Here is a 26,959-nt window from a genome sequence, read left to right as displayed (position 1 = left end):
TGACATATCTGAGTGTTGAGAGAAATCAGGAGACTTGCTTTTTTTTTTTTTCTTATCCGCTTGTGTCTACCGTTACAAATAAACTCTTACCGCAATTCAATCTTTTCCCATCGTTTTGCAGCCTTTACATAGTTTAAAAAAATAGTATAAATAAAAACTCTTCAATGTCACAACAACTTACGAAGCATTCGAGTTCGAATTGTATTCATAAGACATCGACAGCAGGAAAGGACTTCTGTCGACTAGGTTTCTTCGTCACAGCGGATGAGCTAGACCGATGTTAGTACCTTATCATTACTCAGCTCTTATCAGCACTCATTGTCATCGCTTTTATTAGCATCACTCGAGATAACATGTAGCCTACACCACATTCAAAATTAAAGTTATCAATTTCCTCTGGCCCTGTGTAAATATTTTCACTACGCAGTGAACTATAAAGCACTCGGCAAAACACCGCATACCTCTGCCAACGCCGCCAGCGCTATGGACATAGATTTTTATCCAGAAGGCCGTCGTCCGGATCTTTTACAGTTAATTCTACAAAGCTTGTGAGAATAAAAGACCATTTGACTAGGGTTGTGGACTAAAATCGTGAAGATCCATCATATGGTTAAAATCTACGGTTTGAACAACTCCTAGATCCATCTGAGGATTCACGAAAAAATAAATTGGATAAAAAAATCATCAGCTCTTCATTGGCTTTCCGCCTAACACTGACATACAGACACACGTGAAAGCATGACCCCCCCCCCCTCCACTTTTAGAGGGGAATTATTGCAGCAAAACCGTGAAAAATCAAAATAACTACCCATCTCTAGCTGTAGGAAGACAATGTGAACAAAAACCAAAAGGGGAGAGAAAAAAAGATGAAGTACGATGAGCGGAAATGTCATTCACAACGTTATCAGAGAGTGCTACAGATAACAGCAGCAACATCAACACGTAAATGCGCAAAGCAAGGACCTCAAACTAAGACTGGTTGAGATCAACACCCAATCCGTCCACTCATCAGAAAACAAGCAAGGAGAGAGGAGAGCCACATCAGCAGGAAAACTGTTTGCTGAGGTAAACACATTGACAGGAGACTCTGCAATGACGTCAGCATTCGTTTCTCGCCTGCCATTCTTTTTTCGTGTTGCACGCTGAACTAGACCAAATATCCGAGTCATTCCTGCTTCAGAAAAAAAAAAAAAAACGCATTTCCTTCAGCATGCAGCGATGTGATGCTCCTTTCTTGCATGGGAGGAAAGTCCTTAGGAATCTTCAAAAGCACAAACCTAGTGGAGAAGGGGGTTGGTATACGAAAACAAATGTAAACAAAGAAAAGCTTGATAATCGGTGATACTAGACAAACCATTTTACACACAAGACTAATATATATATATATATTTATTACTATCTATATATATATATATATATATATATAGATATATATATATATATATATGTGTGTGTGTGTGTGTGTGTGTGATAAAATTCATATCTTATTTGTGGAAGTGAGCAGGGAAACGTTACCGGTGAGCTTTTACTATGCAAATAGGAAGAACTCATGAATACTTGTATTCCTCTACACCCCAAGGGCTCGCTTTGGAAGACCAAGTACACACACACACACACACTAACAACTGAGAGAGACGGAGAGAGAGAAGAGAGAGAGAGAGAGAGAGAGGAGAGAGTAAACTTTACAATCAATAACCCATTAAAAACGCATCCCCTTGCCTTGCAAAACTTTCAAGACAGTTTGAAACTCGGCATTTAAGTTTGAAAAGAAAGAAAAACACGCCCCAATTAACCCCATTTGATCTAAATCTTATATAAAAAAAAAAAGGAGGCCGGAAAAATGGCAGCAAACAAACAATGAGAGAGCTGTTTTAGAAGTGAGTAAAGGGAGATGGGAAGGAAGAATGGGGGAGGGGGGGGGGCGGTGGGGTGAGGAACTGGATGTCTGGATTGGTGGGGGAGGGAGGGGCTGGGAGGGAGATGGTTGTGTTGCTATATTTAATCCATAGCGCGATGCTGGTTGCCTGGCGCTAGCACACCCTAGGTCACTTAAATCTTCTCTCTTGGAGGGTTAACTCGTGGAGCCTAGGTTGTATGGGGACAGGGGAGGGGAAGATGAGAGAGAGAGAGAGAGAGAGAGAGAGAGAGAGAGAGAGAGAGAGAGAGAGAGGTGCGCGCATGCTCGATGGTATCCCTACAGTCACACCCTCACCCATCCATCCCGACAGAAACAGCGCCCATTTTCAAGTTAATTCCGACAGGCTTTCTCTCTTTTCCATTGGCCCCACTGCCCCTGGTCTGTAGCCGCCTAAACTAAACCGCCCATGGCCACCAGTCCAAAGAAGCACAAAGCTAGGACGCTGTGTCCTAGAGATTAGCTTTCGAAGAGAATTCATCCCTCGTGGAAGCTCACCTAAGAAGAGCAGTGGCCGATTGGCAACGGTGCTTAGATGATGATGATGATGATTATGACCTCCGCTTGTTGTGATGTGGTGGTGTGGCGATGCTGCGTTGTTCCAATGCCACAGGCAAGCCCAGCTAACAGCAGAATCTATCTCGCAGGTTTTTCAGTAGCTGTCTAAATGGTGCTGTTCTGTGATGATCACCAAGAATCTGCACAAGCCGAACAGCTTTCATGAACACGCACACAGCTCAGCTGAAATTTCTTTTCCTCGATTGTTTTCAACTTTCTCGACACAAAACAATAACACTGCGGTTTATTACAACGTATTATCACTAATGAAGGTACTTATACTGTTATTCCTTCGTACGTAATTATGTAGGCGTGAAAAACGCAACTATGGACATTGATATATAAGACTAGATTACGATATACGAGAACGAGCTACGTAGATAAAAACACTTTATTTGACATTGATGTATATGCAAATATATAGGAACACTACACTGATCAATACGGACACCTTATAAACAACTATTATTATCTTTTCTCATTAAACGAACTGCCACTTGAAACGTTAAGCTGACGGTAACACTTCGGGGGGCGATTTTTTTCTTAACTGTTTTGGTCACCTTTCCTTATCCCGTAAATTTCCTTTTTTTTCTACAAAACGCCAAAGTTTTCCTTTTTTTCAGGTACGAGGGAGATATCAACTGTGGCAATGGTTCTATAGGGCTTTCGCCACTGTTAACGTCAATCTTCTGGAGCGCTTTGGATGATGCTGTCAAGCCGTGATGACGTTTAAAGGGACAGCAACCATGATGTAATCAAGCAAACCACTTCAAGCTTGGGGGAATGCCTAACACAGTCAATGCTGCTCTCTGACGCTGATTGTTAAAACAAAGAAAGAAAAAAAAAACAACAAACGCTACAAAGTGTATCAATGGAGCACTTTATGAATTTCTGAGATGAAAAAGGGATTTGAAGTGTGGCTTTTCGGCGACGGAGTTAGCCATGAGACACACATCGTCCGCCTCCGGCCACAGACACTGAACAGTGACGTCCGCCTTCGCTCCGCTTCGCTTGCACACCTCCCACTTCCTCATGCTCACTACGGGGCATCCCCGTCATCCCCTGCCGTACTCCCGCCATAATCCCTCCTCCCACCCGGGCTCCCAAACTCCATTTACCCGATCCACCACAACAATAACATCTTACTTTTATCATTCATAAATATTCTTTGCTCTCCAAGGCCACTGCCCGGAAAGGGCAGAAAAGAATTTATATCGTGGATGGTAATAGAGTCGAGGAAGTTGTTGCGGTGGCCCTAGCCAGCGCGTGACCGGCAAATTTAATCAGAGCTGAGTCGGGAATAGGGTTGTGCTGGCAAAATGTAAAATGAAATATTACTTGTCAATTACTCCCTGCCGGGAATATACAATAACATTACCTTCCCTTCATGAATACCACACACACAGGCGCTGCTGAGGCTGGCTATAGATGCGGCTGCTCTTACTAGCGCTAACATTACGTTTGTCGTTTGACAAAGGTAAAAGTCCACTGAAATAAAGGCGAAACGAAACCCCTATTTTCTACAAAGACGCACAATACGATATATATATATATATATAGTATATATTATATATATAGAATATATATATTATATATATTATATATATATATATATATATATATATAATATAATTATATTAATATATGAAACTGGGACGTCAAAAAATGGACGAAAAAAATGGATGCCTTTTAATTCTCTCTATCTCTCATACTATGCAAATGAGACCATAGCCCTACACGAGAGGATTGCATTTATTATGCAAATGTTATTACGCGGCCTGCATTTCATTTACCAAATGACTGAGCCAACATAATTTTCACATTAACATTTCAAAAATTAAAGCTGAACCAATTAGGGAGCTTGAAGGGAGAGTCATTATTTTTTTCTTTTTTTTTTCTTTTGGTGTTCTTCCTTTGCAGTTTTTTTTCTTTTCAGTCACAACTTCAAACAGTTTCTGAGGAAATGGAGCCTTCAGTGCGCTTATTACGTACTATATACAGAGGTGTCCGTATACATGCGCTGCGCATGCGCGCGTACACAAACACTCAAATACTGTCGCACGCAATATATTGATAAACATATATACACACACACTATATATATATATATATATATATATATATATATATATTAATATGAATGAATTTTTTAACCATACACGCATAACTATTTAATATTTACATATATTAAGCCAGACGTATCGTCTAATATTGGATTCACTATACCTTGGGAATAACTTCTGTTGGTTTTACTGAAAGCATCTTCCCTCATATTTTTATCATGCCATCTAATTTGCCTCCTTTTGGACTGCCTACGCACTAGCAGGTTCTACCTGAGCCCTCTTACACTCCTTTCCTCTCACTCAACCTTAATAAGTAACATAACCACACCATCTCCATCTCACTCACTCCACTGGCTCTCGGGTCTCTTGGTAGCCCATGACCTCTTGCGAACCAGACATCTCCACGCTTCCCTGTTGATTGGTGCATCTCTCTTAGTTATTCCCAGGATCATCGACTCCCAATTCTCTTTAGATCTCTGGCCACATTGCCTTTTGATCTCATCCTAGGTCTCCTAACCAACCTTTTCCCTTCTACTCTAATCACACAAGTCATCTCCACCACTCGCACTTCTCATTTTTCATTTTGATTTTCCAGCCTCTATGGCAATGAGACCCTCAGAATCCATCTCATTATCCTCATGATTTCTATTCACTCCAACCTCTGTCCACTCTCACTACAGAACGCCCAATGTTCTGAACCTAATGCCATCAGTGGTCGGGTCAAGGTACAACAACCAGATCTCTATTTTCTCATTATCTGATATTTTGTCACAAACTACACCTGTCACTCCCCTCCGTTCCCCCCCAAGCTGCTTTTTATCCTACTTTGAACCTCGGATTCACACCTTCCCTCGCAGCTCACAGCACTTCCTTATTGTCTGGCCCAGTCAGGTGTCACCAAGACAGAAAGGGGAACCTCTCGCATAAGGACAAAGGCATAAAACGAAGACGCTCTAAACCAAACAAAAACTCCTTTCAGTTTTCTTCTGAAGGTGGAAAAAGAAACCCACAAAATTACTGAGTATAACTTGCTTACTTGTAAGTATTTACATAGCATTTTACTCAACAATATGTAAATACTTACAAGTAAACAAATTATACTCAGTAATTTTGTGGGTTTCTTTTTCCAAGACACTCATTATTAGAAGCATCTTTTAAACGGAAAATGAGAAACGAAGGGAGGAGAGGAGGAAAAATGAAGAATTAAAGACCATCAGGTCCATCAGAGTAGCAAAAGTAAATTTTCCTGAAGGTACGTAGTACCTTAAAAGATATTGGACTCGTTATGGGGGGGCGATCCGAGGTGGAGGAAAAACATTTCAAATGACTGGGAAGAAAGTCTGACGGCAAGTTATCAAAACAGAACGGAGATACAGTAACCTACTTCGGGGTGTGGTATTTGTTAAAGACTTTAGAAAGAATACCTGATAAGGGATTATGAGCAGTTGCAATTGTGAATTTCGGTGAACATACATATGTTAGTAATCAATGAAAGGTATGTATTCCCTCATATGTTTACAACTATTCGTAAATTTACATCTAAGAGAATATGCAATTTAGGCAGAAAGTTACGCGCCGGGACCTATGAGGTCATTCAGCGCTGAAAGGAAAATTGGGAGTGAAAGGTTACAAAGGTGTAACAGGAGGGAAAACCTCCCAGTTGCACTAGATGGAAGAGAAAGAATATGAATGGAGGTACAGTAAATGGAATGAAAGGAGTTGCAGCTGCCCTTAAGTAATGCCTACAGTGCACCGCGCCTGCTCCATCCATCTCTCATGCTTGGAATAATGCCCCAAACATAATTTAGGGGACCTTTTAATTAAGGATCCTACTGTCTTCCTTTCCTGACCTGTAGAATCATTCGGCTCTTCCTCTGAAACTTATTCTCGGTCTTACTCTTTTATTATTTATTTTTATGATTTTTTTTTTTTTGGGCCTTATTCATGTTTACTCCTAAAAGTCTTGATAACATTATCGAAAGCCAAGTTGTGGATGGATTAGGAGAATGAATATGTCAGCATCAGCGCCACACGCATTTACTTGATGGCTTTCTCTGAATCATGGGACAATCTTGGACGCTGGTTTATGCAGTTTTCTGATCTGTCTCAAGTGTCCCACTTTCCTTTCTTACTGCTGTACCCAAAGTCGTTCTTTCTTTTTTGGTTCCTTTTCTTTGGTGCATTAGCATTTCTCTGGTAGACATTAGAGGTGCCTCACACTGAGGACATTAGAGGTGCCTCACACTGAGGACATTAGAGGTGCCTCACACTGAGGGATCTGGGGAAACCCGAACGAGCTGTAGGTCTGTAAGGTAAGGTCTCATTTACTTTTTTTTCTTTTTACTTCCGCCCATCTGTCTGAAGACAACAGAAGAGCAACTGAATTTAAATTATGGCGGATCTACCATTCACTCCCATTAAGAAATTCAAAATCCGGGACTTTTCACTGCGAATCCTATCACTTTTGCGGCTACGGCCGTGATGTATTTACAGAATTATCTGCTGAAATTCATATATTAACAGCTGATTCCTACTTCGCCTAATCACACTGGATTTCCCGTCTTTCAAATTTTGGCTGAGAATCGGGCAAAATGACTGTTCGGGAGATCAAATTTCTTCTAAATGACTTTCTACGATGTGTTGCTAAGAAGACACGACTACAAACAAACCTAGACACGGAGAAGACCTCGTGATTCAAGATAAATTTCTACCAGAACTGCCCTCTCCAATTCACGTGTTAGAAGGCCATGAATACTTTCAACATCATACTGAATACTCCTAGAATACCTCCCCGCCGTGGCGTTTGGGATGTCAAGGCCAAAGGCGGTTTGGCCGAATGCAGACAGCTATGCGCAGCTGCAACCTGCCATGTATCTAAATACATTACTAACGATTTTCCTCATTCCACGACCGCGTGTTGACTTGAAGCCTACGCCGCTGGATTCCGAAACGACTGCACTTCGGTATGCCTTCATATCTATCAAAATGCAAATCGCAAGCTGCATCCGTCCGGCACCGAAGTGGATTATCCTGATAGGAATAACAGATCTGCTTTTGGGATTCAGCACGTGCCGGCTATATATACTAGTCCTGGTCTCGCGTGATGGACAACGACTCTGGCAATTACTACCTAACGTTGGTCCGTTACCCTTTGTGAAGGGGGAGGGGTCGCTCTCCCTGCACTTACCTACCTTCTCCGCACTGGGCTCTGTTCCAGAGTTGTTGAAGATTAAGCAGGCCTTATGCCAGCACGGGCTCTTGCTCACAGAGCAGCCCGTAATGTTCCAGATTTTCACTAAACTGAATTTTCACCAATAACGTCGCGACTGACTGCCAAGGTTGCGAACGTTCCCAAGTCTCCCTCAATTAATAATTCAGTTACTATTAGATAATTAAGTTATATATTTTTTTCTAGCGTATCTATACCAAACACAAGGAGGAAAAAGTCGGCAACAAGAGAATGATCATAATAAATAGGGTGAGGCTGACTGATTTGGATCATAAGGTATATGCAACTCACTGACTACAGATCGAGTCCATGTCGATCAATCAAATCGAAGAGATAAATACGAAGAGAGAAACATGTCTCTAGCTTTCGTAAACTGGCAGCACAGCAGTGGCAGTGGCAACAATGAATCCTCCTCCTCCTCCTCTCCTCCTCCTCCTCCAATTCCTGCAATCGCGTTTTCCTGCCACTTCACCCTCGTTTCATTTCCTTCCCCTAATACGGTCAAAGGGCATATTTCAGCTCCAAAATGAAATCATGACTACAATTTCAGCGTTAAAAAAAATAAAAAAGAATGGATTACGATGCTAACAACCTCCTGCTATTGCCGCTTTCCTCGCTCTTTTCCATTCTGTGTACGAGAGAGAGAGAGAGAGAGACTGTCCACTAAATTTTCGACTCGACAGGGAACATGTTAGAGTTGTCCCACAGTTAGGAAAAAGGCCCCCTCCCCCAACCTAACCGCCCCCTCCTTCCACTCTCTCTCTCTCTCTCTCTCTCTCTCTCTCTCTCTCTCTCTCTCTCTGTGCTATCCACCGTAACTCTCGGTGGATCTCTTTTCCTCGACCCCCAATCCGTTCAGAATCCCTCGCTGTGTTTCCCCTTACGGCCCCATCACGACGCACACAAGGGATATTTAAAGGTGGGGAGGAGGAGGAGGAGGGCGATGGAGGGTTCGTGAGAATGGATAAAAGGGGGAGGGAGAGGAGGGAAGGATAACGAGGAAAACCTAGGAATGTGGCCCAGGGGTAAAGGGAGGAGGGCCGGGTAAAGGGACGAAAGGAGAAGGGAGAGTGCAATTGGTTGGTGTGGGCGAGAGCAGACGAGGGAAACGCCAAAGAATACAGGCTACAGGGGGTGATAAAAGAAAGTTTGTTTATTGAGGAGAGAGAGGAGAGAGAGAGAGAGAGAGAGAGAGAGAGAGAGAGTCGGCAAGAAAGTTACAAATATACACCGAATGATAACTTAACTTCCTTGATAAGATAGCCACCCATTCTGAATCACCGATCGCGTAACATACATCGAGAGGGCCGATCTCTAAAGGAGGGAGTAGATGGATACGTGATAATTACTTTGGCAGTACAAGCGATCTCTCTCTCTCTCTCTCTCTCTCTCTCTCTCTCTCTCTCTCTCTCTTTAACCGCCACGCCATCCACCCTTCTTCGTCTTTCTGGCCCTCTCAGTCTTTCTATAGTACGCAGATATCATAAGAGAGAGGAACCAGTCCAGTCCAGTAGTCTATTACGCTCATTTCTCTTGACACGGAGGGACCAGACAGAAGTTACGCTTCTCCCAAAATACTTCATAATTCTGACCACTTTCCTACGGAGAGCTGAAAGACATCACCTTCTGACAAGAATATAATTATAACTTTCAGTAAAATAAATAAGGATGGCCAATTCTTTTCTAAAATAGATCTGGTACCTTGGAAAGAGAAGATGTCACTGACGAGAGTATGGGATTCATTCTTTTGGTAATCAGACGAGAGTATGGGATTCATTCTTTTGGTAATCAGAAGAGAGTATGGGATTCATTCTTTTGGTAATCAGAAGAGAGTATGGGATTCATTCCTTTGGTAATCAGACGAGAGTATGGGATTCATTCCTTTGGTAATCAGAAGAGAGTATGGGATTCATTCCTTTTCGGTAATCAAGACGAGAGTTGGGATTCATCCTTTTGGTAATCAAAGAGCGGATGGGATTCATTTCCGTTGGTAATCAGGGAAGAGAGTTATGGGATTCATTTCCTTTTGGTAACTCATAAGAAAGAGTAGGGGATTCATTCCTTGGGTTATTCAACGAGAGTTATGGGGATTCCATTCCTTTGGTAACAGACGAGAGTATGGGATTCATTCCTTGGTAATCAGACGGAGGTATGGGAAATTCATTTCCTTTGGTAACAACGAGAGTATGGGATTCATTCCTTTGGTAATCAGAAGAGAGTATGGGATTCATTCCTTTGGTAATCAGAAGAGAGTATGGGATTCATTCCTTTGGTAATCAGAAGAGAGTATGGGATTCATTCCTTTGGTATAAGACGAGGAGTATGGGTATTCATTCTTTGGTAATCAGACACGAGAGTAGGGATTCCGTCTTTTTGGTTAATTCAGACGGGAGGGGGGGAGTTTATGGGATTTCCAATTTTCCATTTTGGTTAAATCAGTTAGGGGGGGTACGAGAGTATGGGGGATTGCATTTTCCTTCTTTGGTAATTCAACAACGAGTTAGTATGGGATTCCAATTTTTCCTTTTGGTTAATCCAGAAGAGGGGTATGGGGATTTCATCTTTGGGTTTATTCCCAGGGGGGACGGGGGAGGGGAGTTTATGGGATGTCCATTGTTCCTTTGGTAATCCCAGGGGGAGTGGGTCAGGTCGAGTAGGGGAATTCCATTTCCTTTGGTAATCAGGGGGACGGAAGAGGTTAATGGGGATTTCATTTTTCCCTTGGTGGTAATTCCAACAGACGGGGGGGGAGGAGGTTTATTTGGCGATTTCAATTCTTTGGTAATTCAGAAGAAAGTAGGTGGGGGGGGAGTATGGGCGATTCCATTCCTTTTGGTTGTAAATCAGACGGGAGGGGGAAGAGTATTGGGGATTGTCATTCCCTTGGTAATCAGGGGGGAAAGTGAGGGAGTATGGGGGTGATTTTCATTCCTTTGGTTATCAGACGAGAGTATGTGGATTCATTCCTTGGTTATCCGAGAGAGTTATTTTGGGAATTCAATTCCTTTGGTTCTTCAAGAACCAAGAGTATGGGATTCATTCCTTTGGTAATCAGACGAGAGTATGGGATTCATTCCTTTGGTAATCAGACGAGAGTATGGGATTCATTCCTTTGGTAATCAGAAGAGAGTATGGGATTCATTCCTTTGGTAATCAGACGAGAGTATGGGATTCATTCTTTTGGTAATCAGACGAGAGTATGGGATTCATTCTTTTGGTATGCAGGCCTGAAAGAAAATGTCGAGTGTTTCCGAGCGGAACTAAAATAACGATACCAAACAAAAACTCAATTAAATGAGAAACCTTTTACTGCTTTCCGAAATATTACAAATACCCTCGAGCGATCAAAGGAAAGGTTCGGTAAACAAGCGCCTGAGTTCTAGAAACTCGGGTATATTCTTCATTGAGTCTTATGCAAGCAAGAACTTCGCTTTGCTTTGCGAGTTCTTTACGTCGATCTCTGGTACTTAGAACAGTTTTATTGCAAAGCACATAATTAAGTCTCTAAAAATGCCGTTTACTAAGCGACTGCTGTAAATTCTAAAGTTTAGAACAGAAGGTCTATCAAAATAAGGTGAATGAACATGTAATATCATATCCATAAAAGAATAATCAGGGAAACGAAGTATGAGGCTCTCTAAATACTCCACTAAAAAGGAGAAAAGAAAAAAAAGGTCTTCAAACAAATCCAAAGGGAACCAAACAATGACCCTTCTTTGTTTTTCATTTTATAGCAAACAACTGTCACAATAGATCCACACAGAATTTCGTATTTCAATTCGGTACAAGAGGATATGGAATAACAAACTGATGTAAACCTTAACAAGAAAATCAGATAGGAAACCATACAAAAACGAAACCATCGCTCTAAAAATACATTTCTTATTACGAAAGATGAATCAAGCTTTACGGAAAACCATCTTTCTCATCATCAGAGTAAAAAACAAGACGCGCGCAACTTACGGCAAACTTACAAAGTAAAAAATGCGCCGAAGCAATCGAGTTTTCTGTACAGCGTACAATGCTATATGCAATTCTCAACAACACATACTTTTGTCACCTATGTAAAACGAACGCATGTACAGAGAGAGAGAGAGAGAGAGAGAGAGAGAGAGAGAGAGAGAGAACGTTATGAAACAGATTTTAAACTCACGGAATACAGTGTGAGTGTCGGATAAAGACAAGAAGCAAAAATAATCGACTGATTGATTTATAAAATTAAGGCTGTCAAGCCTAAATTAGGCGTCAGAGAGAGTTCTAGAGGTAAAGTAAAGGCTAAAAGGTGGATGCATGCAACTTGGGGCAGGGGGTGACGATGCAAACACCCTTTAGAAGTGCCTACAGTTCACCGGCTGAGGCGTACTGACGGCACTATGCCCTGAGGGGACAAAAAGACAAGACAAACACTTCTGAGGGTAATTAAAAAAAAAAAAAAGGTAGCTCAAACCTACGACTGAGGGGGGCCATACAGAAGAGCCCAAGCATTAAGAATGCTAGTTATCTTTCACCACTGGGAATAAGCCAACTACATATGGACCCTGAGAAAGCCCAGCTGTTATACATGCGTAAGATAACACAGTCAATGAAAGAAAATACAGATGAAGGATTATGTCAGCCATGAATGAGAAAGAAGCTTCTCCATGAATGACATTTCTGAGTAACACACAACACCCCCTCACCCCCAAAAAAGGCAGTTTCGCCGGGGTTGTCAAAGTTCCTTGCTTCTCTAAGCTTCTGTCATGCACCAAGGCCAGCCTGGATTATGTTTTTGTTTATGCATCGACAGAATTTCCCCTTTCTTTGAGGATTTTGTCATTTGCTGAAAAAGTTCTCTTGCCTGAATGTCAGCAGCCTCCCAGAAATTTGATCTTCTAGCTGATATCTTATTCCTTAACATAGAATTTATGACTGAAATCAACAGTAGATTATAACTTTGTTAGCCATCTTTCTTCGCTTGTCAGTCCTTTTGCATAGAGCCAAAATCCATATTTTCTGAAGATGCCACAATTTCATTTTACTACCCAGTAGTGAGGTCTTTAACTTCTGGCTCAAACTGTGGAAAGGGTTTTTTGCCAATGCTCAAGGTGCTAAGACTCATCAGTATGAGGCTGGCTATGCCTAAAGGGCCACACATCATCCCCTTAGTTTTCCTGACACCTGCATTGCAGTCTATGTATTCTGGTCTTTATCTGTTTGCTCATTTATCTTGGTGAATTGCATTTGCTACCTTCCTCACTTCATTATAGGCATCCTAATCTGTGGAAGCTTGCTTTACAATCTGAAGGTGTTTAAGTCCAAGATATCGGTAATTCTAGGCAATAACTCCGCACGGACTGCAAACGACGACAGCCACTAGGGATTGGCGTCAAATGTATTTCGCCTGTAGTACTGGCCCCTCGGGGTTTTAATTTACAGTCGACCCCCCCCAAAAAAAAAAATAACGGTAAACTCTTAATAATTAACCCAAATACTATAGGAAACTATAATTTCCATAGAAATACCCGACGCGGTGTTATTACCTAGATCTACCAAGAAAACTGCCAGTGAGGATTTCAGTTTCCCTGTTTACCTGGCAAACCTAGAGTTTACCTCCTCCTAAATTCATCGACAGCTAGAAGCCGTTATCGATATTATTAAAAAAAAGGTTATGGCGCCGCAAACGGCACTAGAAAAATCGAAATTAAAAACTCTTTAGTTAACGGTCACCAATGTGGTCAACAAGATGCGGCCACAAATATACCTTCACATAATTAACAGGAAATACCTAAAACTATTTTTAACTACTATTTTGAACTGGTGTGTTTGTGTCAAGAATCGATAATGATGATTACGTTAGCGGTTATATTTTCCTCAGTTTCATTGCAACGAAATAAAAATTATATATATAAACATTGATATTTTCACGACAAGTGCTAAACTTCCGGGATGTAATGCTCACCACCTGCCAAATCATGGACTTGAGTCAACACACTGTTTCATTTCACACCTGATAAAATTAATAAATTCTATATTCTTATTACATTTTCATTCCTTTGGTTTATTGCACTCTTTTTGTGTGTACCACCTTTTTCATTTAAAGGAGGTCACTCTGGAACGTGTCACTTATAAATTTTCAGGTAAACAATATACAGTTGGCGATTATTCAACTGTGCATTCAACTCCATCAGAACAGCAAAATGAAGCCTCCTTTCCCCATAAACGCGTGCAAGATATTCCCCTGCTAGAACGCAACGCCCTCAACAATAGCGCTTTCATGCAAGTCTTTCATGTTACCTCCCACCTACTGAACGCACTTCGTCCAGAATGGCCGGTCAACCTCAAAAGCATTTTACCCAAAATTCTCTGGTTAGCCACGGACAGCTGCTTACCGATTACAAATATCCATTTTTCAAACGTTACCAGGTTTTCGTTTCTTTCCTCTTTGGCTTCTATAGACGTTTTCCTTACCTTTGTCTTTTCCATCCCTCTCTTGCCATTAACTTTTTCTTGTAGTTTAGTGTTTTATTTCAATTGAAACAAAGCGCCACCCTGAACGCTTTCCATGACTTGCAAGACATGAGTCTTCTCGGCACTCTACACCAAAACCCAAGAGGTCATTCACTCCTTGACAATTCGGTCATTTTGGCTTGACAAGGCCTACGAATCAGTAGCTGCAGGTTTTAAAACAGGGAAGCAAGGCGCAACACGAGTCACATTTGTTGGAAGGCAAAGAAGTCATCTTTCTCAAACAGGAAGAGATCCATAAATTGCTTGTTATCACTTGGTTACACTAATGCCAAGATAGCCGTGGTTTTTCCAATTCTTTCAATAACGTAAGAGGCAAGTGATAGTATAATAATAATAATAATCATAATATCTAACACAGAGGCTAAAGAACGGTTGTATGATAATTGCACTACTTACCCCAGACTGGTGATGGTTATTGGTTGCCGTGCGAGATCGTCTCGGGGTAATCCCAACATTTTCTCCTCGAAGTATGGATTCCACAACTAGAAAGAAAAAACACCAGAATTAAAAAGACAAAAAAAAAAAAAAAATATTTATGAGTCTGGTTCTATTATTTTGTCAATCAATTTTGTGATCATACGATTAAAATTGCATATTTAATGATGGTTGCAAAAACGGGCTGTAAAAACCGCAGTTGAAAATTTTAGTTTGTGTAGGCACGTCATATACTTCAGTAAAGCTGTTATGGACATGCCTTTCATATTTTGTAGTAATGATGATGATCAGGTGTGTATCGAAGGAGTGACATAAGGATGAAGTGACAAAAAAAAAAAAAATTATTCAATTATCAAGATTTCATTTTTAAAGCTAGAACCACTGAATTGTCAACACATTCTAAACACTGGTTGGATGGTTACCACTCCTTTGAAATTAATATCAGAGATGTCACTCCTTTGTTTATGTCACTCCTATGACATTTGCACCTCTCGCTGATGACCACATGAAAACTAGAAAGGCGTCGGTGTGAACATCCCCTTCAACAGTTCCCAGAACCTCCAAAGCAGAATCTGGGTCCCCTCTCCACCTCACAATATAATCAGTCCCCACTTAAGCCACAGACCATCTCTCCACAAATCTTATAAAACTTATAATTAGAATACAACACAAAAATAAGAAAAACTTAAATTATATCAAGTCACATTTTGGGATGCTTTGTGGACTGAGCCAGGCGAACGAATGACCAAATAAAGAAATGAACAGACAAGAATAAAATACAAATCTTTATACCATTAGAAACTTGGCAAGTGACAGCTAGACAAGGTTTCCTTGCATTTCAGTTTGTATGGTTAAAGCTATAACCAAAGAACCTCCATCGAACGTGAACTATCCAATTCAAACCTATGCCAAACTTCACCTTCATACTCCAATTCCAATGAAATACGTGGGGACGAGCAGGCCACAATGACTAGCAAACAGGACCACAAACAAATGACTGACAAACAAATTCGGGGTCAGTTATCCGTACATTCTACCTAGAAATTTGGCTGATATTGTTTAATTCATTTCTAGGCTGATGTTATCTAATTCATTAAGCCACAAAAACCAACGTCAAACTCGAAATGTAAACATAAGTGTTATACGTACTTCAGTTTTTTTTTTTTATTATCATTCTTTGATAGCTTCATTCTACCCATGAGATGACAATTTACAGTAATCCTTTCACGAATACAACCTTTATTATATCTCAAAGGTTAACAATACTGGAAATCATATGGCAACTTCAGCCGAGTTCCGGAAATGGTGACCTTCACGTCGTCTTCAGAGCATACTATTAGATTTGTTTTTATAACGATACGTATTGCATACAGACTTGGCAACACTAAGGTAAAGAAACCGCTGCAGAAACAGAAACAAAAATCACGAAGAAAATACATCAAAGTATGACTGGATGTCTATAACACAGTATCGGTTTATAACAATATCAAGCCGTGGGTAATGAATGAGGACACCTATTTACCGAGTTAATAATTAATAAATCTCTTAAATTTTCCCATCTCTGTTTCTTCCTACTATAGAAGGGTATTCTGACCTACAAATTGAGAGAGAGAGAGAGAGAGAGAGAGAGAGAGAGAGAGAGAGAGAGAGAGAGAGAGCTATACACAATCCACTGAATGAGGAAACCTATTTACCGATTTAATAATTAATAAATCTCTGTAATTTTCCTATCTCTGTTTCTTCCTACTATAGAAGGGTATTCTGACCTACAAATTGAGAGAGAGAGAGAGAGAGAGAGAGAGAGAGAGAGAGAGAGAGAGAGAGAGAGCTATACACAATCCCCTGCAAAACGCTCAAAACCAGAAATAAGACCAGAGTCGACGGCACTTTTACTTAGCGCTATTATTTATTCGCGGGAAGGTTCAGCCGACTTCTGTTCCCGGTCCAACTTCCCATTTAACTTTCCCCATTAAAAGAAAATATGGCGGGCGTTACAATTTGAAACCTCGTGACTTGAGTCGAAGTTTGCCAATGCACTCCACGAGTATCCTCAGCTTCCTGAGTATCCTCAGCTTCCTACGACCCTCAAAACAGGAGCGCTTGAAGGGTTGCAAAGAGAGAGAGAGAGAGAGAGAGAGAGAGAGAGAGAGAGAGAGAGAGAGAGAGAGATTCATTTTGAAAAGGCTTTTCTGTCCCTATTACTTAAAAGACCTGCACGCAGACGCATGCATCCACATCTTTCTCTACGGCGCCATCTACAGAAGTCACCCTCCACTGATCGAACAGTAATTTTCGCAAGCAAGCAGTGATTCAATACCAACATCATGCTGCACACAATATCAGGCATAATGTACAGCCAAGGCTTCAAGAACACAAATATGCACAGAAGACGACCAATCCACTTAAACTCGGTCTATCCTTTCATTTTCTTTGTTCCTTTCCTTGCAAGTCACTCAAGAAACATTTCCCACTAAGAATATCTTAGTTTAACCAAACCTAGGGCTCGCCCGAAGGATAAATTTTTTTTTTTTTTTTTACGTGGCTAGGAACCAATTGGTTACTTAGCAACGGGTCCTACAGTTTACTGTGGGATCCGAACCACACTATATCGAGAAAAGAATTTCTAATCACCAGAAATACATTCCTCTGATTCCGCGCTGGCAGCAGGCTGGAGCGAACTCGGGCTACCATATTGATAGACGAGTACGCACCCCACTCGTCCAGTGAGGAACTACATTCCCGAAGCATTTCCCTCTGCTATTTCTTTTAACGGTTAACGGAGACTATCGGTTTCATTATTCAGATACGGAGTGCGAGGATATCTGACTATAGCTGCCTCCAGTTTTCGCAAATTCGGGTTAATATTTCACATGACACGGGACACCTGGATGTGGTGACGAAAGTATTAAATACAGGCATCTGAAATGATGGTCGAGCTTAAACAGCACCTTCTTGCATTATAAATAAACGTCAGCCCTTTGAACTTCGCTTATTTCAAATGGCATTGTCGTTATTTTGAGTTAATAAGAATTCCAACGCATCTACAAAGAAAGTGGTCTTCAACCTCTCGATGACAAGGACAAGGTTATAGAGAACGCGAAGATCTAATACTGGAAATGCTCTAAATTATTCTCGCAGGACACCATCGGCTATTCCGAAGGGTATTCTCCCCCTGCTCTTTATCAGTTAACATAACTTGAGAAAGGGAATGTTTGTACCACACAAAAACAGATTCAAAATATACTTAAGAATATACCTTTCTTTTTCTTTGTAAGGCGTAACATATGAGATGTCACTCAACCTAGATAAAACTGAAGATTTTTTAGTTTCCTGTAAAAGCAAACTAACTATTGAGATGGCTATGAGTCTGTCCGTCCGCACATTTTCTATCCGCCCTCGGATCTTAAAAGCTACAGAGGCTAGAGGGCTGCAAATTGATATGTTTATCATCCACCCTCCAATCATCAAAGATACCAAACTGCAGCCCTCTAGCCTCAGTAGTTATTATCTTATTTAACGTTAAGTTTACCCTTTTATCGTGCGTCTGACAGGGCTTTCCGGAGGCATAGCCGATCCGCATCTGGAGAACAACTGCGCGCTGCCAAACCGTATCTGAGGGTTTCACACAGCAGTCACAATACGGTGTACAGAAAACTCGATCTTCGGCGCATCTTTTTACTTGTTTTCCTTGCACAGACGAAAGACAGTTATGGCGAAGAGAGAAGATTAAACAAACAGATCACCAACACGCCTGTTGGGACAAGTGACATACCCTGTTGATAGAACTAGGACGCCTGAAGTCCACTCGACCTATACTCCCGTCTAAGGGATGGATGGATGCTTCAGAGAAATTCCGTCTGGCCATTCCTTCTGCTTCAGAGAAATTCCTTCTGGCCATTCCTTCTCCCTCAGAAACTCATTATTTCCGCGAAATATGAGAATGATTTCTCGTGTTTTTCCCAATTCAGACGACAGAACAAACGGCAGTGGCATGTAAACAAAACTTCCCTTCCGTTTGGCTTTATTATTGTTGTTCTTTTCTTTTTTTTTAAATCATTATTTGCTAGGGGCTGTCTACATTAGAACGAGAACGCAGGGGAAATCACGCAGCCCACAGACGTCACGATATACTGTCCAGTTAAAAAGAATGTCAGAGAGAGAGAGAGAGAGCAGAGAGGAGAGAGAGAGAGAGAGAGAGAGAGAGAGGCAAGCAATCACGCAGCCCACGAACCTCACGGTATAATGTCCAGTTAAAAAGAATGTCACACACACACAGCAGAGAGAGAGAGAGAGAGAGAGAGAGAGAGAGGAATCAACGGTTCCCTTGGCAACGCAAGAGCAGCAGCAACAAAAGCTTTCAACCCCAGCAGCATTAAATCTTCCTTCAATGTGCCTTCCCTGATGAGATGTATCCTTCCTAGCAAACCCTTATTTCTCTCTCTCTCTCTCTCTCTCTCTCTCTCTCTCTCTCTCTGCAGGTGTGTTTCTCCTTTAGGAACAAGAAGACTTTTTTTTATCTTTCATCTAAAAAATTTTAAATGTACAATAAACATAGCCTCCAATGGTCCTCAAATTGTTTGAAGTACATCACTTTAACTCTATGTTAAACTACACATGGAGACTAATGAACACGACCCTTTACACGAAAACCACGTTTCTATAAATTAAAAAATGAAAATAGACGGAAAATATAAGAGGAAATCTGGACTACAAAAAGGAAGTGCTCTGAGATCCACTTACTTTTTTATTTCTCATCTGCTCATCACAGATTAAGCGTTTTATATTTCTTATTGGTATTATTATTATTTTTATTTTTCGACATTTTTAATGGAGGTTAAATGGGATTTAACATCTTTCTATACATCGGTATTTTTTGGTTACATTTTTCCCAAATAATCTACAAATTCAAAACGAAAAACTTTTTGAATTGACGAACTTAAAAATTAATTAATGTTAAAGAGCACACAAAATCAAAGCTAACGTTGCATTTATTTAAAGAGTTCTGATGGCTTGTATAAACAAAATAATTTGCTTTTCCTCGGAGCTAAAGAAAATAAGACTTCCAAAGGGATCTCCATCTGGGTTTCAACAGAATATGTTTTCTCATTTGTCTCGACGGAAATCTCTGACGTCAGGGAACTAAAATATTAACTAGAAGTTTATTACTACAGATATGGCAGCAATCTCATTAGCTATTTTTGTTGACCTGGAGAGAAAATACTTTTCGTGTGTGTGTGTGTGTGATTTTGACTTATTTAGGATTTATTTAGAACCTGTGTACTAGAGACACAGTCCTTATGTGTTTTAAATTTCGATCTTCTATCTTCAAGGATGTGTGGATTAAAACAACAAAATGGATCACTTGGCCATAAAGAAACTCCGTTATTCAAATAACGAACAAATTAAATAGCAAACAGAGGCTGTTCCAAAGTGTTGGACGTTTTCGGAGCCCTGCTAGCACCCCTTTACGAAGAACTTCTAAAAGAAATCATATTCAAACGAAACAGCGGCTGCATCGGAAGACGAAGCATATACACTTCCCAGAGTCCCTGAAGCGCTGCGCATTGAATCACACTAAGTTTTTAAGGACACATTATTTACGAGAGATTCTTCCACCTCAGCAACAATAGCTATTTTTATCATCGCCCAGAGCAGTTGCTTCCCAGCAACCTTTAAAGATACGAAGTCAGAAGAACAAAGGAACAAAAAAAAAAAAAAAAAAAAAAAAAAGAACCACCGGAGCGAGCGCGGAAGACGCTGCGGATATGACCTCGGCGTCATCGCAAAATGCACTGTAGTTCAGAACGGGGAGTTATTTCCTTAATTTCAATAGTGTTGAAGCGGATGCAACACACACACGTCTGTCTGTGAAAGCATGTGCGTGTCTGAGGAGAGTGGGCGGATCCACCTTTTTTTTTCTTTAACTAACTTTCCTCATAACTTAGTTTCGCAAAGTTGGTAGCAGTTTCCTCTCAGTAGTCTTTGACGAGAGCTTTAATTTAGGCGAAATTCCCTCCATCTCCCTCCCTCCCTCCTCCCCCTCGCCATCTGTCTGGGAAGAAGTTTATTGATGAAGCCTCGTCCTTCTTCAGCTGTGAGCAAATTACAAATGAAGGAACTGAATACTCGAATCCCAACCGCCATCAGCGCGCGCCATTGCCTTTTCCCCTTTAATCGTTTTCGCTTACTCGGGGAGTAAGCCTACAAAGTACCTTTTTATTATTGTTGTTGTTGTTGTTGAGGGGTTAGGAAAGCCCTCTGCTCTACGGAAAAGCCTAAAATAAGGTCTAAAAGGTGTTTCGTGTCGAGTTGAAGATACAGGAATTTTAGGACAGGATATTTATGATTTACTTATTAGAATGAAAAATGTAAAAAAAAAAAATTAATAATGCGCAAGTTAAACCGCAGACAACAATTATTTCTAATAATATATAACGCATTTATTTTGATTTTCGTTGTTGAAACAACGAGCTATTTGACTGTAGATTTTAGCACGCGCCTCAAGTAAGCTGGAGGTCGGATCATGCCTTGTTCACTCTTCTTCCACAACACAGAGTTCATATTTCGAATAATATTTCCAGATAACGATAATGATTTCCAATATTAGAGCGACGCTGTGAATTTCCTTTTCATGAAAATAGTCGAGCAGCGAAGTGAACACAATTTGTTCTTTTTTTAACATTATGCTGCAGTGCAAAGTGCAAAGTCTGCTAAAGGCCAACATTCACGTCGTTTTAAATTCCCTGGATTCATAGAATGCAATATAAATTGTTTTGTTTGTCATCACAGCAGCATCCCAACAATTAATGGAGCCTAACTTACTTGTTCCAATTTAAATACCCACATGAATACAAAACACAAAGACAAAGAAACATCTTAAAACACACATACAGATATATATAATATTTATACATATATATATATATATATATATATATATATATATATATAGTATATATATATATATATATATATATATATACGCATACATATGTGTATGTGTGTGTTGGAGGGGGGCGGGGTAAAAAATGTTCTGTTACAACAAATTCCAAATTTTCTCTAATAAAAGATTAGAAAAAAAAAGAAAAAACGCGGACACTTCAGCTAGCTATCTGGAGAAACGGGAAGCTTGCCCTGAACACACAACGAGAGAAGAGTCGCGGGTGTTGCAGAAGATAGCAGCATATACTTATGCACATGAAACATTGCGACTATCTGTGCGATGGTTCAAGTCTGGCAAACTGTATTTTTCATTAAATGTATACTTAGAGACACCTATAACCCCATTAATCAATCAATTCATCACCATTTTCACGCCAAAGAGAAATTTCCTTAGACGGAAACCAGCGCTGGTGGAGGACCGCAAAGAAGGAGAGCTCCGCTCCCCACGGATTCCCAACTCTCATTTAGGAATGATAAGAGGTTTCACAGAAAAAAAAAAAAAAAAAAAAAAAAAAAAAAAAAAAAAAAAAAAAACAAAAAGGAGACTCCTAATCATCGGAGGCCGAGAACCAGGTAAAATGGGCGATGACAAAACGCCTGCAACATAATTGAAAGGGCGAGGAGACAAACAGCACCATGACGAGGGGAAGATATCTACGAGAGAGAGAGAGAGAGAGAGAGAGAGAGAGAGAGAGAGAGAGAGAGAGAGAGAATGATAAAACTTCGCGTCTGGAGAGAATACCCCAGAAGAAGAAGACTCAAAGTATAAAAATGTGATTTATTAGGCTCTTCAAAGTCCTTACGATGTGAAGGAGACTCCCCCCAGCTGTGAAAATCTCAGAACTTTGCTCACAATAATTGTGATAAGCACAGGCCACCAAATCCCGAAGTTGCAGGGCGAGGGTATATAGTAATAACAACATCAATAATAAAACGTATTTCTGTGGCAAGCAACTATATATCGCAACTGCTTCTCTTTCAAGAACACATGCGAACCTGAGCAAATAGCACATGCGTATACACAAGTGTAAAGACACCTGTGGCAGGTGTCAGAGCAGAAATATGAATCATGAAATACCACATCTGAAGGGAACACAAAAGCGCGCATACAAATGATACGAGCATAAATCATACGGATCATTTTCACATCCTCACTGCTCCAGTTAAACAAACACGACTTGTGAACGAAGAACCTCCGTCCTTTGCGAATTCCGCCGAGCGAATCGCGAACGAAATGTCAAAGTGGCAATTTCTCAAATGCCAAACCTGCTCATTTCATTTCGAACAATCAGTCTTCGTTTTTACCGTTTCAACAGGAAATTTCCATTTTTTCTCACAAAAGGTGATAGTATTTGGCCAACCTTTTTAATTTGTATTTCCCATGTGCGAGGTACCTAGTATTGTGTAGTCATCAACATGCATTCAGTTTGCTTGCTTGCTTGTATACTTGTATGGTGATTTTACGTTGCATGGAACCAGTGGTTATTCAGCAACGGGGCAACGGCTTTACGTGACATCCGAACCACGTCGAGAGTGAACTTCTATCACCAGAAATACACATCTCTGACCCCTCAATGGAATTCCCGAGAACTGAACTCGCGGCCACCGAGGTGGCAGGCCAAGACCAAAGCGACCACGCAACTGAGGCGATGTGCATGCATTCAATTTCCTCGTCGAGCTTCCCTCTGTAGTCAGCCATGCCAACTGCCATCTCTAGCTACTACATCCAGGGTCTGCTGCTCTAGTGGTCCCTTCCTTGTGCTTGCCAGGTTCTCCATGAAAAGAGGGAAGATTTTCATTCCAAGCTGAAGTCAACGTTTCGTCTACATTGCGTTAAATGTAGTGTTGATTTCTAGATGCTGATACAGTCTTCCACATCTTGTACACCACCTCCACTTTCTCCTCTGGATAAACAGAACTTTGTCCCTGTTATCATTTCCTTATTCTCCCACTGACACTATATATAATCATAAAGCTTCTGGCTCGTGAAATTGTCGACGCGCGACATCAAAACAACCAAGAAATTCAGGAGAAATATCAAAACACTTTGATTTAAATAGAGTAACCCAACGCTTGAAATTGATACGTAAGCTTCCCTTAGAACAAATTCAGACAAAGCACTACAGTCGATGTTGATCATAAGGCAAAATAATCATTTCAAATATGTTACATTCATCAATTTACTAAAATTTCAGGGTTGAATTCGAAAGGAAGAATTTCCTTTCGACCGCAGACACTGCAGACTCAAAGTTCCGTAGGTTACCAAGCAAGAATGTGTGAATACCGGGGGGCGAGATGCCCTCGAACGCAATACGAGGAACATTTCAAACAATAACAAGGCGCAAAAAAAAAAAAAAAAAAAAAACCTGCGACCGTAAAACTTTGAAACAGATGTGATGAAACTATGCTGACGCAACCACTGGCTGCTGACGCTTTGTTCTCTGTTGTTGTCTCTCATTCTATCCTCTTTGGAAGGAAGCTGCAGCAGCAGGCTCGGTAAAAACAAAATCACCAATTACTGTGTCCCCATTTCTTTGTTATCTGAAATGTTAGCCATAACAAAAGCCGACAATTACAAAATACCTCACTGCAATTACAGAGAGAGAGAGAGAGAGAGAGAGAGAGAGAGAGAGAGAGAGAGAGAGAGAGGAAGCCGTAATAATAATAATAATAATAATAATAATAATAATAATAATAATAATAATAATAATAACTGGATGTTAAATGGTAGTTTGACATGTCATATACAAAATGCAGTCACATTACAATGAAGTATTTTGCTATAATAATAATAATAATAATAATAATAATAATAATAATAATAATAATAATAATAATAATAATAATAATTAATTCAAGGCTTCGACGGAGTTTTGAGAACTAAATTTGAAAACTGAAGACTGGAAAAAACAATAAATTAATATTCTCACAGAGAATTAAAGAAAAAAAAAAACTCCTTTACAAGTTCTCTGAAAATACACTATCTTCGCAACCAGTGGAAATTTAGACAACTATACTCTTCACATAATAAGACTATTTCACTATGAGAGAGAGAGAGAGAGAGAGAGAGAGAGAGAGAGAGAGAGAAAAAAAAATTACCATCATCGAGAATATGGGAAGTAAAAAAAAATATCAGATCGCTGGAGTTGGTAAGATAAACAACATTCGATTCAGCTTCGAATAACGATGACAAAAAATACATTCACCAAAAAGAAAAGATTCTCCAAAGAAGAAAATTAAATCAATCGTAGGGACTCACCTACTTAAGGGAACTCTGTAAAAAATGACAGAGGAAGATATCTGTAATCACAATTCTTTTATTGCGCGTAAAACAATCTCTACTTAGTATTGTCTAAAGATAAAGGCGTTTCGAAATCTCCAGATATGATAACCAAAACTTATCATTTGACTTATTTACCAAACATCAGTGATCACGAGTGGAGTTTGACCAATGAAAGTGAAGTGCCCTGTAGTAATGGTCACTTCAAAAGACAATGATATTTTGTTTGTTTGTTTGTAAGGTGTTTTAACGTTGCATGGAACCAGTGGTTATTCAGCAACGGGACCAACGGCTTTAAGTGACTTCCGAACCACGTCGAGAGTGAACTACTATCACCAGAAATACACATCTCTCACCCCTCAATGGAATGTCCGAGAATCGAACTCGAGGCCACCGAGGTGGCAGGCCAAGACCATACCGATCACGCCACTGAGGCGCTTAAAAGACACTGGTGCATTGGAAAGCAAATGAGGGTTGAAGATAAGGCCCACACAGACACAGGACACGGCCCATACAAAAAGCAATAGACACGTTAAATTCCAAATTCGGCCAATTTTGCATACTTCGTCAAATCACCACAGGGTCACTTTCTTTCCGCAGTTTCGAAAATCTGCATATTTCCTACAGGATAGGGACTATACCTGTAAGACATACTTGTTGTTTTGAACAACATAAGTGTGACTTCCAGGAAAATTACAATTTCTGAGTAAAGGCACTAAAAAGTTGATAAGACTCCATAGGGGCATGGGAACTTCAGAGATGCAAAGAGGAGAAAAATACTCCAGCAATGGTAAACGGTAATAACATCGTGCCTATATATACACAAAGTTACGAGCAATACCTAGTCTTCTCATCTACAAAGTTTTAAAAAAATTCAGATTCTCTAAGTACACAATTACATATGCAATGATAGTATGGTTCCCAGATTGGCTCATTTTATGATTTTGGTGTTCCTGGGACTCTGCCTCACTACCTGCATCACTTCCTGTGATCAATTTTAGATTTACCGAACGCTGGTTAAACGTATATCTTAGTTTAACCAGACCACTGAGCTGATTAACAGCTCTCCTAGGGCTGGCCCGAAGGATTAGATATCTTTTCCGTGGATAGGAACCAATTGGTTACCAAGCAACGGGACCTACAGCTTATTGTGGGATCCGAACCACATATCGAGAAATGAATTTCTTATCACCAGAAATAAATTCTTCTGATTCCACGTTGGCAGAGGGGGGAATTGAACTCGCGACTACCGAATCAGTAGGCGAGTACGTAACCCACTCGTCCAACTCGGAACTGGCAGCAACTAACTGCAACAACAGAGGTTCTTTCTTCAGATTACTCTATAGTATCTTATTCTTGAAGACGAGGATCACGTCAAAAGTAGGGACACACAACTAGGCTCTTCATAACAGGTCTAAATATGGTGAAAAGGCCATCAACAGCTCAGCCACTAGTAGCTTAAAAAAAATTATAATTTAAGAAGTCGATTATACACAGTTATCAGACACCCAAGTCACAAAGTATTTATTTATGATTATGCACGTCAAAGGCCACACTAACATCAATGTAAGGACTAAATGTATCTAGTAAACCTAAATGGCACCGCACGTACTTAATTGGCGTTAGTAAGCACATGAACTGTAAGGAAGTAAATGTCTATATTGGGAAACTTTGCTTAATTCCAAACAATAAATGTCTATATTGGGAAACTTTGATTAATTCCAAACAATAAATGTCTATATTGGGAAACTTTGATTAATTCCAAATACATTGGGGAACTTTGATTAATTCCAAATACAAACTTTGAACTGAAGAGTAAGGCTGGGGCACGAAGAACATTTCTTTCGACAAATATCATATATACAACGGGGACATAAAAACTGGGACAGTTCTTTATTTCAATCTGTAGAAAAGATGATTAACTTTAATTTCAGACAATTTTGACTGTATTATAAACTTGCTTGGCGACTCATCCACAGAGATTTATCGGTTGTGGCATAATGAATTGAAATGCTTTGTATAAGATCCCC

General features: G+C 40.3%; 1 protein-coding gene across 3 annotated transcripts in view; it reads right to left on the bottom strand.

The window, feature by feature from the left end:
• Nucleotides 1–26,959, bottom strand: part of LOC135202224 (probable JmjC domain-containing histone demethylation protein 2C) — a 651,505-nt gene that overhangs the window by 213,850 nt on the left and 410,696 nt on the right. For all 3 annotated transcript variants that reach the window (XM_064231488.1, XM_064231490.1, XM_064231489.1), the window contains one exon: nt 14,669–14,754. In XM_064231488.1, coding sequence (XP_064087558.1) covers nt 14,669–14,754 — 86 coding nt within the window. The remainder of the gene's footprint in view (nt 1–14,668; nt 14,755–26,959) is intronic.

Source organism: Macrobrachium nipponense, chromosome 30 (genome assembly GCF_015104395.2).
Source record: "Macrobrachium nipponense isolate FS-2020 chromosome 30, ASM1510439v2, whole genome shotgun sequence".
NCBI lineage: Eukaryota > Metazoa > Arthropoda > Malacostraca > Decapoda > Palaemonidae > Macrobrachium > Macrobrachium nipponense.
The sequence above is the reverse complement of the archived record's forward strand: the minus strand, read 5'-3'. Positions and strand labels throughout refer to the sequence as shown.